This window comes from Myotis brandtii, unplaced genomic scaffold (assembly GCF_000412655.1).
Source record: "Myotis brandtii unplaced genomic scaffold, ASM41265v1 scaffold1162, whole genome shotgun sequence".
NCBI classification, from domain to species: domain Eukaryota; kingdom Metazoa; phylum Chordata; class Mammalia; order Chiroptera; family Vespertilionidae; genus Myotis; species Myotis brandtii.
The window spans coordinates 124,865-142,561 of record NW_005354021.1 but is presented as its reverse complement, the minus strand read 5'-3'; the positions used below and the strand labels follow the sequence as shown (position 1 = coordinate 142,561).

General features: G+C 39.4%; 2 protein-coding genes across 8 annotated transcripts in view; both read left to right on the top strand.

Annotated features, from left to right (window-relative positions):
* Positions 1-12,610, top strand: part of TRAK2 (trafficking protein, kinesin binding 2) — a 64,775-nt gene extending 52,165 nt beyond the window's left edge. For all 7 annotated transcript variants that reach the window (XM_014528671.1, XM_014528663.1, XM_014528660.1 and 4 more), the window contains 5 exons: positions 446-649; positions 2,555-2,853; positions 4,471-4,737; positions 6,459-6,579; positions 9,220-12,610. In XM_014528671.1, the coding sequence (XP_014384157.1) occupies positions 446-649; positions 2,555-2,853; positions 4,471-4,737; positions 6,459-6,579; positions 9,220-9,898 (1,570 nt within the window). In that variant the 3' untranslated portion in view covers positions 9,899-12,610. The remainder of the gene's footprint in view (positions 1-445; positions 650-2,554; positions 2,854-4,470; positions 4,738-6,458; positions 6,580-9,219) is intronic.
* Positions 12,611-17,060: 4,450 nt separating this feature from the next.
* ALS2CR12 (amyotrophic lateral sclerosis 2 (juvenile) chromosome region, candidate 12) overlaps positions 17,061-17,697 on the top strand; it is a 61,229-nt gene continuing 60,592 nt past the window's right edge. Inside the window, exon 1 of the mRNA XM_014528628.1 lies at positions 17,061-17,652. The gene's annotated coding sequence lies outside the window, so the exon portion shown is untranslated. The remainder of the gene's footprint in view (positions 17,653-17,697) is intronic.

Genomic DNA, 17,697 nt, shown 5'->3' with positions numbered 1-17,697 from the left:
TCTGCCAGCAGCCCTGCTCCCGCCGCCGCTGCTCCCACACGCTGATGGCACCAGCCAGTGCCAGCAGCAGGTGTGAGTGGGGCCGGTAGCAGGTGCAAGCGCCGGGCAGGACCGTGGAGTATGGGAGCAAAGAATTTTCAGTAACTACCAGAGGCTCGTCCCACGACAGTGACCCGTGCCCTGCCTTGGTCTGGCGCCCCCTGCTCCCCTGCTCCACCATCCCGCCACAGCCAACGCCCACCATGGTCCGCACTCTGCCGCCTGCTGCCGACGCCCGTCATGTTCCGTGTGCGCCCCCTGGTGGTCAGCGCATGTCGTAGCCACCCGTTGTTTGGTTGTTCTGCCGTTTGGTCTATTTGCATATTAGCCTTTTATTATATAGGATGTCTCTTCTCTGAAGCACCCCAGCAGTAGGGAGTGATAATGAACACTTCTTTTTTGACAGGGCGCAACTGAAACGGGTATTTGATACGGTCAGGATTGCCAATGACACACGGGGCTGCACTGTCCCATTCCCAGCTCTCCCATCCATTCCAGGCTCAAACCGCTCAAGTGTCATCATGACAGCAAAACCTTTTGAATCTGGTTTACAACAAACAGTGCAAAAAACCCTCCTGAGCCAGAGGAGCAGCTCGGAGGAGGTTCCAGGGTAAGAAACACAGATCGTGGCAGTGATTCTGCATATCTTGTGGCATTGACATAACAGATTCACATGCACACATTCCAGCATTGCTCTGTGCTGTCCCAAGGAAGTTCTAGAACTGTCCTTTTCATTCAGTAATGATGCCGCATATCATTGTTTGTAAAACATCACTGATAGCAAACAAGTTTTTTAGAGTGAAAAAGCTACATTTAATTAAATATATTCAAAATGGAGCATGCATCAAGTTTGAGTCTAAATCTTCCTGTTCAATTCAAATTTGTTTTAATGTGTTTGGTCACTAGCAGTTATACAGAGTATCAGATGACCCTTTCTCATAACCCATGCTCATAATCTCAACTGCTTTGGTGCCTTTAGTATAAACAATAAGTATGAATACCTATTGAGGAAAACTAGCTTGCTCTTAATTTCCTAGTTGTTTAAACTTATATCTTTTCCACTTTCCATTGAACTAAATATGTAATTCAGTTCATTGAATTACATATAACTAGAAAATTAACATTACTGGGCAGTCAGCTGAAAGCTTTTTTTTGTTTGGGTTTTTTTTGTGTGTCTTTTTTTTTTACTAATCCTCACTGGAGGATATTTTTCCATTGATTTTTAGGGAGAGTGGAAGAGAGAGGGAAAGACAGAGAGAAACATCAATGTGAGAGAAACACATCCATTGGTTGTCTCCTGCAGGAGCCCTGACGAGGGCCCTGGCCGGGGAGGAGCCTACAACCAAAGTACATGCCCTTGACTGGAATTGAACCCGGGACCCTTTGGTCCGCTAAGCCAAACTGGCTAGAGCTCAGCTGAAAGTTTTTGACAGATAGATGTTTGGCACCTGAGAAAAAACTTCTCTAATGCAGCAACCGTTACCATACTCTGGGTTTTTTATTTTATTGCCTGGTCTGTAGTGAGCATGCTGTGCACCCACAGTAGCTTTATGTGTGAATAGTACCTTACCTTAGAAGACTGAACAAACAGATCTATGTGAATTCACACATAGTACCAGGAGCAACTACAGCTCAGCTTGCTACTCTTTCTTTTGATTTCAATTATAAGATGCCTCTAGCCCTGACTGGTTTGGCTCAGTGGATAGAGCGTCGGCCTGCGGACTGAAGGGTCACAGGTTCAATTCCAGTCAAGGGCATGTGCCTTGGTTGCGGGCACATCCCCAGTAAGGGGGTGTGCAGGAGGCAGCTGATCGATGTTTCTCTCTCATCGATGTTTCTAACTCTCTGTCCCTCTCCCTTCCTCTCTGTAGAAATCAATAAAATATATATATATTTTTAAAAAAGATGCCTCTAATTTTAAAATTGGTGAAAAGTGAAAAAATATGTGTCATAGAACTATGAAAATGCAGTATTTATAAATCTTGTTGTTTGCTTTTTAAATATTCTATAATGTTCATAGAGAGTTCTATGACCCAAAGCAATTTTTTTCATATTTTAATATTTTTGAACTTGTTTATTTTTTGCATCTCATAGTTTAAGGAGTAGCATTTTTTCTTTCTTAGTAGCACATAAAATAATGGTGCCTTTTGTAATCAGTGGTATTATAGATTCATGAAATATGATAATATTTACTTTTTATACTTACTACCTAAACTGAATTTATAGATGGTCATTTCTGTAGTTTTGTATATCAAGTGAAATAGAAAGGATAGAAAACACAACATAATAACAAAGTATATTTTTGTCTACCTTAAGTCACTATTTTTATATATAAAAATAATATATAGTACTAATGATTTTGGTGTGTTGTTACTATTTCTGTATTCTAGATATCTAAGAGAAACTATTGTGTTTTTAAGATCAGTCTTTGAACATTCATCATTGCGGAAAGGAGAGGGCTAGGTGGTGGTCGTGACCCTCACAGACCTAGTCAGTGAATGTGATTTTCCCATAGGAACATTCAGAAGCTGGATCAGCCAGAACCCTCTGAAGATAGTGATTTGGCTACAGCACTGCATCGCCTTAGTCTGCGGCGACAAAACTACTTAAGTGAGAAGCAGTTCTTTGCCGAAGAATGGGAGCGGAAGATCCAGGTCCTGGCTGACCAGAAAGAAGGGGTTAGTGGCTGTGGCACCCCCACTGAGAGCCTTGCCTCTCTCTGCACTGACCAGTCAGAGACCACGGACTTCAGCAGTACCAGCTGCCTTCGGTGTTTTATGCCTGAAAAATTACAAATTGTCAAGCCCCTTGAAGGTAATAAGTCAGTAAAGGCCAATTTTAAGCCGTGTTCCTTGTTGGCCTTTCCTTGTCCTAGGTTGCGATTTGTATTGTCATGGTAAGAGCACTGTGTGCAGAAGATGTCTTTATTGTCCCTAAATACCACTGTTTGGGTGACAGTGCTTTGTAGTGCTTTGTGGGAAATGAATGAAGAGATCTGCATGCTCCAGGTCATCAGCCATTAGTTTTATATTCACTGGTTATTTTTTTAATATAAATGTGATGGAGGAAGATTAATCTTTTCTTGTCCTTTCCTAAGGAATACTGTTGATGGTAATTTTTATGGTAAGATAAATGGGATATGATAAGTAAAAATAATCTAGATGTAATACTTCATCTCTTCTTTTCAAAAGAGTTCTTTACCCAGGAGTATCATCTACTTAGAGGTATATGTCCCTCTATTTTTCTTTTTCAGTTCTGTTAATTTTAGTTGTTACTGTTCTCTCCTAAGATAGAACTTGAATTAAAAATAAATTACTTGTTTTATAGAAAATTGACAGTCTTCAAATGATTCTCTTATTATCATAAGAGAGTCTGTGTTAGAAAAAAATTTTAGTAGGAAACCTATGAGGACCCCCTCAAACTCAAAGGTTCTGTATGTCAGTTTGTTTGTTTTTAAATATATTTTATTGATTTTTTACAGAGAGGAAGGGAGAGAGATAGAGAGTTAGAAACATCGATGAGAGAGAAACATCGATCAGCTGCCTCCTGCACATCTCCTACTGGGGATGTGCCCGCAACCCAGGTACATGCCCTTGACCGGAATCGAACCCGGGACCTTTCAGTCCACTGAGCCAAACCGGTTTCGGCTATATGTCAGTTTTATTCACTAATGAGCAATGCACACTTTTGTCACAGTTGCCATTTTTAGGATGAAATGACTGTAGTGTCATAATTAGACATGGCATGTTATGCAAATGCTTGGGGTAATCATTCACCAGGACTCATAGACAGGAACCAGGGGGATATATTGTAAATTGTGCCGCTATGAACATAGGGGTGCATATATCCTTTCTGATGGGTGTTTCTGGTTTCTTGGGATATATTCTTAGAAGTGGGATCACTGGGTCAAATGGCAGTTCCATTTTTAGTTTTTTGAGGAAACTCCATACTGTTCTCCACAGTGGCTGCACCAGTCTGCATTCCCACCAGCAGTGCACGAGTATTCCTTTTTCTCCACATCCTCTCCAGCACTTGTTGTTTGTTGATTTGTTGATGATAGCCATTCTGGCAGGTGTGAGATGGCACCTCATTGTTGTTTTGATTTGCATCTCTCGGATGATTAGTGACTTTGAGCATGTTTTCATATGTCTCTTGGCCTTCTTTATGTCCTCTTTCGAAAAGTATCTATTTAGGTCCGTTGCCTTTAGATGTCCTTTTTAAAGTTAACTTTTGAAATAGAAAGGTTATTATTTGTATCTTCAGCAACTTGTCATTCTTCTACAGAGGACTTTAATATGCAAATTTTACCAAATATTAAGATCAAATAAGTCGTTCTTTTTCTTTACACATGTAATTTTAGCTTCTGCTTCAAGATTTATTATTTGTGAGAAATTTACAACATGCCTTTTTATTTTTGTCTTACATATTCAGGATCACAAACTCTGCACCACTGGCAACAGCTTGCTCAGCCAAACTTAGGAACCATTCTTGACTCACGACCCGGTGTCATCACTAAAGGCTTTACCCAGTTGCCCAAGGATGCCGTCTATCACCTCTCAGATTTAGAAGAGGATGAAGAAGAAGGTATCACTTTTCAGGTCCAGCAACCTCTTCAAGTGGAACAGAAACCTACAGATCCCAAGCCAGTAACAGGAATCTTTCTACCGCCCGTTACTTCAGCAGGTGGTCCAGTTACAGGTGAGAAGAGTGCTTGGTTGAATATAGTCTAGTAACATTGCATCCTGACTTACTTACGGTCAGCTGACTACCTCTATTTCAGTTTCACTGTAGTGTACTTAGTCTTGTAACATAATATAATAAAAACCTATAGCATTTAGTGGCCCTTCTAATTCTATTTTATCTTAGCCAGCCAACATAATTAGATTTGGGGAGAGAGAGAGATCAATTCAGTCACTGGCTTACAAACATTTTGGGCTCAGGACCTCTTTATACTCTTAAAAATCAATGAGAATTCCAGAGAGCTTGTCTCTGTGGGTTGTATCTATTGACAATTACCATATTAGAAATGAAAACAGAAATTATAAAAGTATTAACTATTTAAAAATAATTACATGTTAACAATATGTTTTATGAAAAATGGCTACATTTTAAGTAGTGGGAAGAATGGTTTTGTTTTATAATTTTGCAAATCTCTTATTTATGGTTTAATAGAAGATAAATTCTCATATCAGCGTTCACATTTAGTTTATTATATTTTGTTGTTTTGGTTGAAGAGTGCAAAAAAAATGCAGCCTCACACATATATGTAGTTGGAAAAGGAAAGAGAATTTAAAAGCCTCTACAGGTATTTGTGGATATTCTTTGATTTTACACCAAAATTTGATAAGTGGTAGTTCAAGGTTTGTAGCAATATGGTATCTGAAACCTATCAGTGAACTTTTATACTTCGTTACATTAAAATCTATTGGTGTGTCCTACACTTTGAATGCATTTTTCCTTATGCGTGATTTTTTGCATCATGCATTGGTCATTCAGAGGATATTGGTTCACTGAGTTATGCAGATCCTCCAAATATTGACACATTTCATTATGTAATATATTAAAATCACATAAATATCACCACCTGTCTCATCAGATAAGTCTTTTAGTATTAGGAAGCTTTCAAGCTCTCAAGTTTTCCAAAATCTCATTTTCATTCAAAAGCTCAAATTTTGTCAGTGACAGCAAATATTGTCAGCTATTTTTCTTGAATAGACAGGTTCACGACAGTCATTTTCAAGAAAATTTCTGCCAGTTATCCAAGTCTGAATTACTGTAGTTTGCCTATTCGTTGTTCTTTCAAGTAAAAATGATATCTCATGAAAAAAATTACAACTCATTGCACATGTGCTTCTCCTCTGGTATCTTGGTATGCAGCAGAATGCTTAATGATTACTTCCCATTTCATCACACAGAGTATTAAAAAGATTCAAGTCAAGATTTAATAAATAATTTTTGCTGCTTCATCAAGGACATGCTTATGTGAATCTGGCTTTTTTAAAATGCTATGGGTAGATAACAGTGCAAATGCCACCCCAGTCGAAAAGGCAGATAGTGTCTTAGCATTGCTATGAAAGTAGACTCCCACAATGTCTGTAAACCACACTTTGAGAACTGGAATAGATAGTTTGACTAGAAAGATTGAATGACTAGATCTTGCTTGTTGGTTATTTAAAAATTTTTTTCAGAGTATCTTTTTGTCTCGTTTCTAAGCTATTTTTAATCCTTTTAAATTACAGTTTTAAAGTATTAAAGGATTCAGCTGTATACAAACCAGTCAATACTAATTACAATATTTATATATTTTTTATTTCCAGGTTTGGGGATTTTTGTACAAATGACACTTGTATTATAAATAAGTATTAATGAACTTTTTACATTATTAACCTGGTCTTTCAATGTTGTGTTTGAATCCCTAGAAATCTCTGCTTCAGTTGCAGCCTCAAACCCAGGAAAGTGTCTGTCATGCACAAACTTGACATTCACCTTCACCACCTGTAGGATATTACACCCCTCCGATGTCACTCAGGTTACTCCCAGGTAGGTCTGGGCAGTTTGAGGCCTGACGTCTTTCCTCAACTATGTTTTCATGAATTTGTTTTAAAAATTACTTTCATTTTAATTCCCAGAATTTTAATTAATGTTCTGTGATGATATATCTTTAGAAAATTGTATTTTCTCATTTGGTCATTGTAAGTCTTTTAAATAGGCAGGGCAAGTGAGTGTCGTGTAAATATAGAAAATGAGGCATAGAAAGTTCATATGGCTGATCCAAGGGCAGACAGGTTGTAAATGGCCCATCTGGGACTCTACCTACAGTTAGCCAAACTGCAAGAGTTGAGGGGACCAGTCCTCTCCACACCAGAGTACCCTCACTTCTGACACCACCTGCAAGTTCAGGGGGTTCCCAGAACTACTCCCTGGTTTGATAATTTGCTAACAGGACCCAGGACTTCACTGAAAGCTGTTATGCTTATGGTGACTATTTATTACAGGGAAAGGATACAGGTTAAAATTAGCCAAAGGAAGAGATGCATAGACCAGAGTCTGGAAGCGTTCCATTTGTAAAGCTTCCCTTGTCCTTGGGATTCGTTACTTCCTTGGCATTGATGTGTGATAGTGCACACAGAGTATTGCCAACCAGGGAAGCTCGCCCGTCTCAGATTTTGTTTTGAAGCTTCAGTGTGTAGGCATGATTGATTGATTGATTACCCATATGGTTGAACTCTGCTCCAGGTCCACTCACCCAAATCCACCACCCTAAATAAAATGGTTGGTCTGTCTGACATGGCCAGGCCCACACTGAGATCTACTGTGGCCAGCTTCCATCCTAAACAAAGACACTTCTATCAGATATGGCATAGGTTACCTCCCAGAAGCTGAGCAAAAAGACCAGACCCCTCTGGCCAAGGCCAAAGTATTTACTACACAGTCCAGAACATGGATATTCCATTCCAACACGTAGTTGAGGGATTTCAACTTAATAAGCCATATTGCTATTTCTATCCTACCAGTTCTCAAATAGAATATAAGGCAGTTTTCAAAAATTCAGAGACTATTGCAGTGATACTATTAACTAGGAGAGAAGAAAAATAAAGCAAAGAGTACGGCTATAAAATGGATAGAGTAATAAAGCTTAGTGTGCATATTGTACCATAAAGTTTTATATACTTGCTGAGGTGAAGCATGCATTTGGTTCTTAACTTTCCATCTGCCAGTGTGGAGGGAAATAACATTATGATCCACAGTGTCTATCAGATAGAAGCAAATTAATTGTTCAGGGAAGCATTTGGGTGATATCCAGTAAAGATCTCAATAAAGTCTGTAATGAACAGACATCTGTAATTTTTTTACATTGTTCTTACATTCAACAAGGTAAATTTTATAAAATTGGTTCCTGAGGGGACTCTCAATTCAGGTTGATACCATCATATGAAGTGTACAACTTGGGGAAGGACAGGGATATTCTGCATTAAGTAGGGACAGGGTGGGGGGACTCTGGCAGCACAGTATATAGACCTCATCCGTTTAGAGGTTTTTAGTTTAACCAAGCAGTCAGTTATTTGCATTTTGCTTCTTTTATACAAGTTGGTACTTTGGAAAGTTTACTTAGTGATCCTAGGCTTGCATTTTGTTCAGAATCTTTAAAAACCTTAATATCTTGATATACTGAGTCTTTTCTGTTGAAGTGAAAGTTTATCTGTTAAATACGGTAACATTTGATCAAGGAGGGAAATTGACTAAAGAAATATTCTCCCCATTCTATTGCCATTTCTTATTCAGTTTTTTTTTCCTTTTAACAAAACAAAATAAGAAGAAGCATTCTAATAGCTGTTAAAGCTTTTAATTATTTTTAATTTCCCAGAAACCTGTATTCTAAGTCAAAGTTGAGAAAAATGTGTTCCATGATATCCTTAGACTACTGTTTGGAACTAACATTTCTGAAAATTCAAATTTAACAGAATTTTATTTGTTCTCAATAATATAAAATTGAAAGGTTAAAAAGAAATAAATTTCTCCTTAGAAGAGCATCTTAGATTTAATTATGAAAAGTTGTGTTTTTTAAAAAGTCCATTGTTGCCCTAACTGGTTTGGCTCAGTGGATAGAATGTCAGCCTGTGGACTGAAAGGTCCCGGGTTCAATTCCGGTCAAGGGCACATGCCCGGGTTGTGGACTCAATCCCCAATAGGGGGCATGCAGGAGGCAGCCCATCAATGATTCTTTCTCATCATTGATGTTTCTCTCTCTCCCTCTCCCTTCCTCTCTGAAATAAAAAAATAATAAAAAGGCCATTGTTTACTTATGGATTGCTATCTCGGCATATTTCACTTTATGGAGTGGATGTATTAATAAAAATTTCTAGAGGTTACTTTCTTTAATATTTAAATTTGATTTCTACCATAAAATTTAATTATATTCCCATAGATATATAGTTAAAATTTAAGAATTTAACTAAGAGTACGGTAAACTTTCATATCCTATGAGATGTTTCAAATTATAAATTAGCCAATCATTGAAGTAACATCAACATTTTCATTCCTCAGATCTCTACCACAGAGTTCAGTTCAGTTCCTCTATATTTACTGTGGATAACTACTGTAATTACTTAAATACTGATTTGGAGAATTGGAGATGGCTTTTTATTCTTAAACTGTCTCTCCTGCATTTTTTTTTTTAAGCTCTGGGTTCCCTTCGTTATCCTGTGGAAGTAGCAGTAGCAGTTCATCAAGCACGGCAGTGAATTCTCCTGCTACATCCTATAGACTCAGCATTGGTGAATCAGTCACCAACCGACGAGATTCCACTGTAACCTGCAGCAGCACCATGAGCTTGGCCAAACTTCTACAAGAGCGAGGCATTTCTGCTAAAGTGTACCACAGCCAAGTTTCAGAGAACCCCCTCCTTCAGCCTCTCCCTAAAGTCCTGGATATCCCTTCCACACCCCCCAATTCACCATCTCACTCACCTTGCCCTTCTCCTTTGCCCTTTGAGCCTCGAGTACATGTCTCTGAAAATTTTTTGGCCTCACGACCGGCCGAAACATTCCTCCAGGAGATGTATGGCTTGAGACCTTCCCGGAACCCTCCTGATGTTGGCCAGTTGAAGATGAACTTAGTAGACAGGCTGAAGAGGCTAGGCATAGCCAGAGTGATCAAGACCCCTGACGCCCAGGAACATGGAAGAAGCCAAGAGGCAGAAATTGGTCTTCGAAGACCAGACTCTACTGTTTATTTAAATTCAGGTAGCAATTTATTGAGTGGATTGAGGAGAAATCAGAGTCTTCCAATCATGATGGGTAGTTTTGGCACCTCAGTTTGCACATCCTCACCCAAAATGGATAACCTGAAGGAGGAGTGAGGTTCAGCAGTTAACTGAACTCTTATACAAATTAGCACATGAAGGATAGATTTGCACTGACACATGTAGTCCGGTCTTACTGAAAGAAAAGGGATGTTGCAGATGGGCTGTGAATGTGGAAGAGGAAAGTGGAAGATTGGAAACAATTAGGATGAGGTCCTAATGAATGAGGTCTAGTAAATTGAAAAGTATAAATGAATGGGTCATGAGTGGAGACAGAAAAGGAACAATGGTTTAATATACTCCTTCAGTTGTTTTTTTGTCTTGAAAATAAAAAGTGACCAGAAAATAAATTCAGTAATATGGAAGTATACCAGGAATACTTAATTTGCTAGCACATTTACTTCTGGTAAGTATAAGCAGAAAACACTCAGGATAGGAGGAGGTGGGAAGAGAAAAGGACCCGCCTTGACTGTTTCCTAGAGAAAGCTGTTCTGGAAGGTTGCTGGGGTAATCAGTCTCTTTACTGAAACACCAGTGAGGTGGCTTTTATGTTTTCTGTTGATGTCTGGTTAGATTACGCCTTCATCATATGGCAAGCTCTCAGCATTAGCAAGCAAGGTATTTTCATAAAATCAGAACAGTAGAGTCTTTCTGCTTCCTATTTTCAGGCCTGTGAGTCTCTGGGAGCCCAAACACCACCCAAATTCCTTTTGTATTTGTGATTAATAAGTTCATTTTTTAAATTTGTATTTTTATACAACATCCAAAAGAAACACAACATTGTGGGAGGTAGGATTTATTTTTAAGAAGGAAATATGGGTAAATTGGAACCAACATAACTTTTATCCAGAATATTTATTCTGGATAAGTGTGGTGGCCAAGGAATGTGAACATAATTGACTTTCCTTGGAGGCTGGACGAGGTTAAATCAGAAGTACAATCAGTAGGAATTAGAGAATATTGTATATTTACAACTGTACACTTTTTTAACAAGTACAGTTGGCAACTAAACTCTTTCCAAAGTGTGCTATGCATATTTTTAATGGAAGATGACATGTATTTGCACAAAAATTCTCAGGCACATTAAATTATTTATTATAAGCTGAAGTAAAACCCAGGTGCTTGCTTTGAGACTGATTTTTTAAATAAAAAATAATTAAAACACATCTGCCTTTTTATAGATATCTGTGAAATTATAGAATGAACTTTTTAATGGGGGAGTCAAGGCTTTTACTTTTTGAATGTGAGGTTGTTGTTGGATGGGAGATGATTCTCCAGGAGGTCCAGTAACATCACAGTGTCTTCTTTGGGCCATTGGTCTTGGCCATTAGTCAGTGCCATTTCTAGGACTTTGGGCCACTTACGAGGTCCCAGTTATGCAGACACCACAGCAAAAACTCAGAAGTCTTCACGCTTAAGACTTAGCAGGTGAGCTATTTTGGAAGTTTTGCAGTGTGTTTTCTGTATTTCTTTTTTTAGCTGATTCTTAAAGCTTTTTTATTTATTCTCCAAGAAAGTAATCTTCCTGTTGCCAGATCCTAAGAGATATCAGGAAGTAAGAAAATGTAGGGCCATAGAGTAGTACAAAATATTAAATTATGATATTTATGTCTATTATATAAGTATCTCTAAATTAAGCATCTATAAGTTAAGATTTTGGAGTGTTCTGTATCATTACTATACTTTTTTATAACCAATGCTAAAATGATCACTTGGGAGGTGGGTAAGGGTGTGGTCACAGCCAAGTGAAGCACATCTGATTAAGGAGAACCAGACATAAGTTTTTGAAAATTAGGTTGATATTGCTGTTCCACCAAGAAACATGATAATTGTATACTGGTGCATGCTTGTCCCTAGAAATGAATTCTGTCTTGAATTGGGTTTTACTGTTTGCTGAAGCTTTTGCCTAAAATTAGTTTTGGTACAGCCTGAGAATCTATTATACCAAACTTGTGTGCAAAGTATAGCAAGAAGAAATGGAGCCTTATAGCAAGTTCCTCCTCAATTATCTGTTACGCTTTAACATTTTAGTTTTTTTATATCAACTGTGTATGTACTTTTATGCCAGTATAGGAAATTCCAGTCTTTTTTTTTTTTCCCCCTCCTTCAAGAAGGTTCTCAGTGATTATACCTCAGGTATTTCTGAGTATCCTGTTATATAGTAGGAAGGATACCTTCCTAAGCTCAGAATTAAAGGGTCTCCTGAATTATGATGATTTCAGATCTTCTGTAAATAACCTTAGGCATGCGTCTTAAGGAAAAGGTAATGGCCATTGTTAAAGTGGTTTTTTAAAAAGTTTTATACTATATGTCCTTGATTTAACATGAATAAACAGATTTTGACAAAGGGAGGAAATAAGTTAGAGGCAGCTCATAACAAGAGCTTCTTTATGAAGGTATATTATATAGGGTATTCAAAGCCTGTTTTGCTTTTCTGATCACTCTAGGACATAATTAGTAGTACTTGTTGGTACTAACATTGACTTTTGACATCTGAACTAGAGCTCTGAGTGTTTAATGGTCCACTCCTTTGAGGTCGGGTGCCTGCAGGCCTATACTCCAAGTGCGGCACCATAATGTCTACACTGAGTGGTTTGCATTGCGGAGCACAGCTACCTAGGAGTGGCAACCTGTGCTCTGGGGCAGCCAGGGAAATACTGTTGTTTGATATCCGGGGCTTGACTTTGTCAAACAGCTCTTTGTTGCACCTACCTTTGCTTTGTCAAATGTAAATCAGATAATAAACACGAGTATCTTCTTAAATTTTCATTTGTCTTCCTGTGTAATTAGTCCCAGTTCTTTTCACTGAAAGTCCTGCATGAAGTCTTCCCATTTTGTTTTTTTTGGTACAGCCAACACACAACAAACCAACAATAGTCATAAGTAGTAAACAGATCTTACTGTATTTTCTCAAGATATTTATTAAAATTTTCTTTTTCTTGCCTTCTCAGCAAAATACTAATGTTAGTAGCAGCAGTCCTCTTCCTGGGCCTTTGGAAAGAAAGGAGCCTTTTATGCAATGCCAAAGTTCCCTAAATTCAACCAGAGAAGAGCAGTTAACACTTAGCCCCCTTAAAAGCCTTCATTTTCTTCCATTCTGTTTTGGAGCTGACAAAGTTGTACTAGTATCTAAAAGGAGTAGGAGGGGAAATCCCGAAGTCGTGTTAATTAGTGCTACGCCTTGGCCAACTCAGTGACTGGGGTTTTCCTTTGGAACCTGCCTCTTTTGTAGCTTTGTTTTTAAACACTATCCACATAAGACCCAAATCCTGCTCTTTACATCATAACAAAACACTTAAATATAAAACAGACTCAAATTAAATATCCAATCTCTAGCTGGAGATGGACTTGACTAGGTGACTAGTCAAATCTATCCATTGTTCTCTGTAACCACTTTCCCTCCCTTTTAGCTTTTAAAGGCTGTCCCCAGCTAGTCTGCTCATGGTGCTTGGAGTTGTGGCAACCACAAGGCTCCCCTCAGCACACTGAGGTTGCATGACAGAAATATGAAAAGAACCCAGTTCTTCAATGACATTGCAGAGTCTGCTTTAATTCTGGTAGCACTCCCTTTATACTTTGTAGTTCATGAAATTAATGAACCTCTTTGATTTAAGCCACTTTCATTCAAGTGATAGTTGTACATGCTAGAACTGACAGCTGGCCCACACTTACAGGAATATTGGTGTTTCTCAAGGCTTTGTTCTAGAGCCTCTTCTCTTACACAACACCCTTTCCCTGGGTGATGGCATCCACTCTCTTGGCTTTAAATATCTACTCTGAAGACTCCTAACGTGTTTCCAGCCCACACTCTTCTTTGGAATTCCCACACGTGTAATAGACATCACCACTTGGGTGATGTCTCGCTGGCACCTCAAACTCAACATGTCCAGGCCTGAAGTGGGGCTCTACTCCCCTGAGCCTGTTTATCCCCAGACTCTCCCATCTCAATAAATGGCACTGCCAACTACTCAGTTGTTCAAGTTAGAAACCAAGGAGTCATCGTTGCCTCCTCACCCCAACATCTGGTTGCATCCCACTGCTGTTCCCTCAGTTAAGGCCACCACTGAGCCTCATTTGACCACTAATTTGGTTTCCCTGCCTGTCTTGGCCCCTCCAATTGTTTCTCTACATTGCAGTCAAAATGATGGTTCTAATATGCAAAACTAGTCAGATCCCTTCTTTGATTAAAACTTGTCTCGTTAGACTAGGAGAGAAATCATGCCATACACTCCCACTGCATCTGGTTTGCAAGCCTCATTGTGCTTTTGTTGGATGTATTGTGTTTCCCCCACTAGTCTCTAAGCTCGATGGAGCACAGGAACTGATGTATATTCCCCACCTCACAAAAGTGCCCGGCACACAGTAGATAATAATGTGGAGTAGAATGAATGGACGAGTTTATATCAATGTTTGTAAACTGGGCTGTGACCCATCAGTGGATCATGACATCAAAGTAGATTTATAATCAACTTTCATTTTAAATAAAAGGAAAAAATAGACGAGAACAGTATGTAACAATGGTATAATTTCATACAACTTTATAATAAAGTGTGTAATATATATATATTTTTTTTAAATTGATTTCGGAGAGGAAAGGAGAGGGAGAGAGAGATAGAAACATCAATGATGAGAGAGAATCATTGATTGGCTGACTCCTGCACGCCCCACAATGGGAATCAGGCCCACAACCCAGGCATGTGCCCTGACCGGGAATCCAATAGTGACCTCCTGGTTCATAGGTTGATGCTCACACTGACTGGGCTAATATATATTTCTTTTGGATTTCAGTAAAATAAAATGAAAGCCACTGGCCTATAATAAGCATTTTTTTTTTCCTATAATGAGAAAAAGCAGCCTTAGAGGGGAAAAATCTGAACTTCCAGCAAAACGACTCCTGCCCTTGGGGATTTGCACTTACAGATTTCAAAGCTTGAAATTCAAGGAAGAAAGTGCCCACTTTAGAGTTTAGGTTTCGGTGAGCAAATGACAGAAGCTTAAACTCCATCACAGATTCTGTCTGGCAACTACAGTCATAGGCCAGTTAAGCCTAATAGTGCTCTATTTCCTCTGAAAGTGTATCTTACGTGTATTTTATCTTATGTCTTGGAGAGTTTCTTAACTGGCTGCTTCTCCAGCCTTCTCTCTTTAAGAGCAGAGTGAGCAAAGGAGGCCATTCTGTTTCCATAGCAATGAAAGAAACAAACCTTCCCCAACCATTTACCAAGGACAAACCTCACAACTCAGAAGGGCCAAGCTAAGACAGTCTGAATAGAGGGGTGACTTTCTCCCCTAGTTTGACCTTCGTTGCAACATTGAAAGACTTAAACTGTTTGTCCTTAGAAAGGACATTCATGCTCGTGCCGGTTCAGCCTTTGTAAAAGCCTGTGACTGGATCCCCTGGAAGTCTGTCTCTCTGTGCTACACATACTCCCCATTTTCTGCTTTGGCATTTCAATCACTTGGAATGATCACTAAAGTCTTGAGTTCTGGAACCTCTGGATTTGACTTAAAATGAATTTTGATTTTGTGTGGATGGGAAACAGTTTCTCTCTAACATTGTGATGTCATTAAGACTCTTGACTCGGCAAGAAACCACATGGGAAAAACAAATCTTTGGGCAGACCAAGGTAAGTTCTTTGGAAAAGACGTTTTATATAACTATTTTCTTCTGATTAATTAGTACCAGTGACCTTTCTGAAGGCTCAGCTGGCTCACTGATGGCCACCAGGTGGCACTTTCAGTCCACTGAGCCTCAGGTAAAACCATCAGGGAGAGATGCAGGAAAGGAAAAGAACGGGGAGAAAACAATCCTAAATCACACACACACACACACACACACATCCTTATATTCTTAGAGTACACACACACACACACACACACACACACATCCTTATATTCTCAGAGCCATACAGTGCAACATCAAGCCACTGTGACTGTAGGAGATCTATCTATGCTGATGTGGAACTATCTACTACATACCCTCCTATGCAAAAAGAGGGTGTGCAGTAGAGGGTGCAAAGTATGCTCCCATTTAGGTGAATGTTATATATATTTCTGGAAGGGCGCTAAAAATACTAACAGTGGTTACCTCTTGGAAAAACACTGAAAGTGGAGGGTTGGTGCTTAGTTGGTATGCACAGTTATTGAAATAGTGAAATACTGCCACACGGGTTGTATGTATACATTGTCCAAGACCCCCAAATATCCTCCTTGCCCCCTGGGTTGCCCCAACTCCTCCCCTGGCACCCCAAGCTTCCTCATGATCCCTAACTAAGAGGTTACTGTAGCCTGGCGGGGGGCGGGGGGGGAGTGGGGTCCTCCAGGACCTGGCCCAGCCCCGTAGCCATGTCTATTCTGATCGTCTTACTGGTTGTTACATATTTTGAGTATCATCCCCATGGGTGTTTGGAGAGAAAGGACTTTACTTTTTGAGCAAAAGAATACACACCAGGGCATTGTTTATAACAGGAAACAAAATGCTCATCAATGCAAAACTGGTTAAAAATGTAAGGGGCAAAACAAAATGAAAGGGAAAAAACAAAAATAAATTTTTTTTAAGCAAAAATGTGAATGGATGCATTCATAAAATAGAAATTGAGCCATGATATACAAACAAATCACAGACTTGCTTTCAAGATTTCCTTTAAGTGTAATTTAGACTATAGATTTACTTTAAATTTGCTTTAAAATAATCTGATGTTGGAGGCATGGGCTGGGTATCGATGAATAGATTAATCACAAATTGCTAACTGTTGAACCTGTGTGACAGATTCATTTTACTTTTTTTTCTCTACTTTTGAACATTTAAAAATTTCTCCACAGTAACCAAGTTTTTAAATGACATACTGATCTTCAAAGAACCTCATTACTTAAAAAAGATTATCTAGAATATAAATGGGAGAAATTGTGCCCATTTACGAATAATTATATAAATCTGCTTCTTTAGACTAAGGAGAATTCTAGAAGACTCTAGCCAAAATATTGCCAGTGGTCCTTCCGAGGTGTTAGCATTTTGGATAAACTTTACTTCCTTCAGGTTATAATTTTCTTTACAATGAGTTTAATCTAACACACACACACAAAATAAACCTATCTCCCCCCCCAAAAAAATTTTTTTTGAAATAGAATCAAAAGCTTCCGTAAACAAATGCCACCGGGTTCATCATATTCCGCCCCCCCGCGCCCCGCAGGGAGCCCCGCGGACGGACAGCCTTCCCGGAAGGACCAAGGACCGGGCTCCGGGGCTCAGGAAAGAAAAAATGAATCTTTGGAGCCTCTGTGCAGTCAGGCCCACCTGACTCCAAAGCCCAAGGAAAATTTTACTAAACCATGTTGTGTGTGTGTGTGAGGGTGGGGGTGGGGGGGTCATAATCCTGACATTCCAGCCCAATTTTCATTTTTCTAGTATATTCTTTTCTAACCCTTTTCTGTGTAGGTACAAACTTTTACATCATTGTATCCATTGCACACATACCATCTCATATCCTTGTTCATGAGCATTTCTTCAGGTTTCCATAGGCTTTCAAGTGGTCAATCAAAATCTAGTAAAACCCCATTGAGTAGTTGCACCGTAAAATACCTACGCATTTTGGGGTTTTGTGGGTTTGTTTTGCGTGTTGTTGCTATTTTTTTTTTTTTGCCTCCATTTATCTCATCGCCCTCCCTCGAAGGAGGGCGTCGCCCACTCCGTCTTCTCTCGTCCTATCACTCTCCCCACCGCGCTCTCCCCGAATAGCCTGCCTCAGAGCCTCCAAGGGACGTAAGGGACGTATGCGCGGGAAAAACGTGCGTGCGCCCAAGGGACGTACGGGGTAAGGGGCGTACGCGCGGGAGTGCGTGCGCTGCGCCCAAGGGAC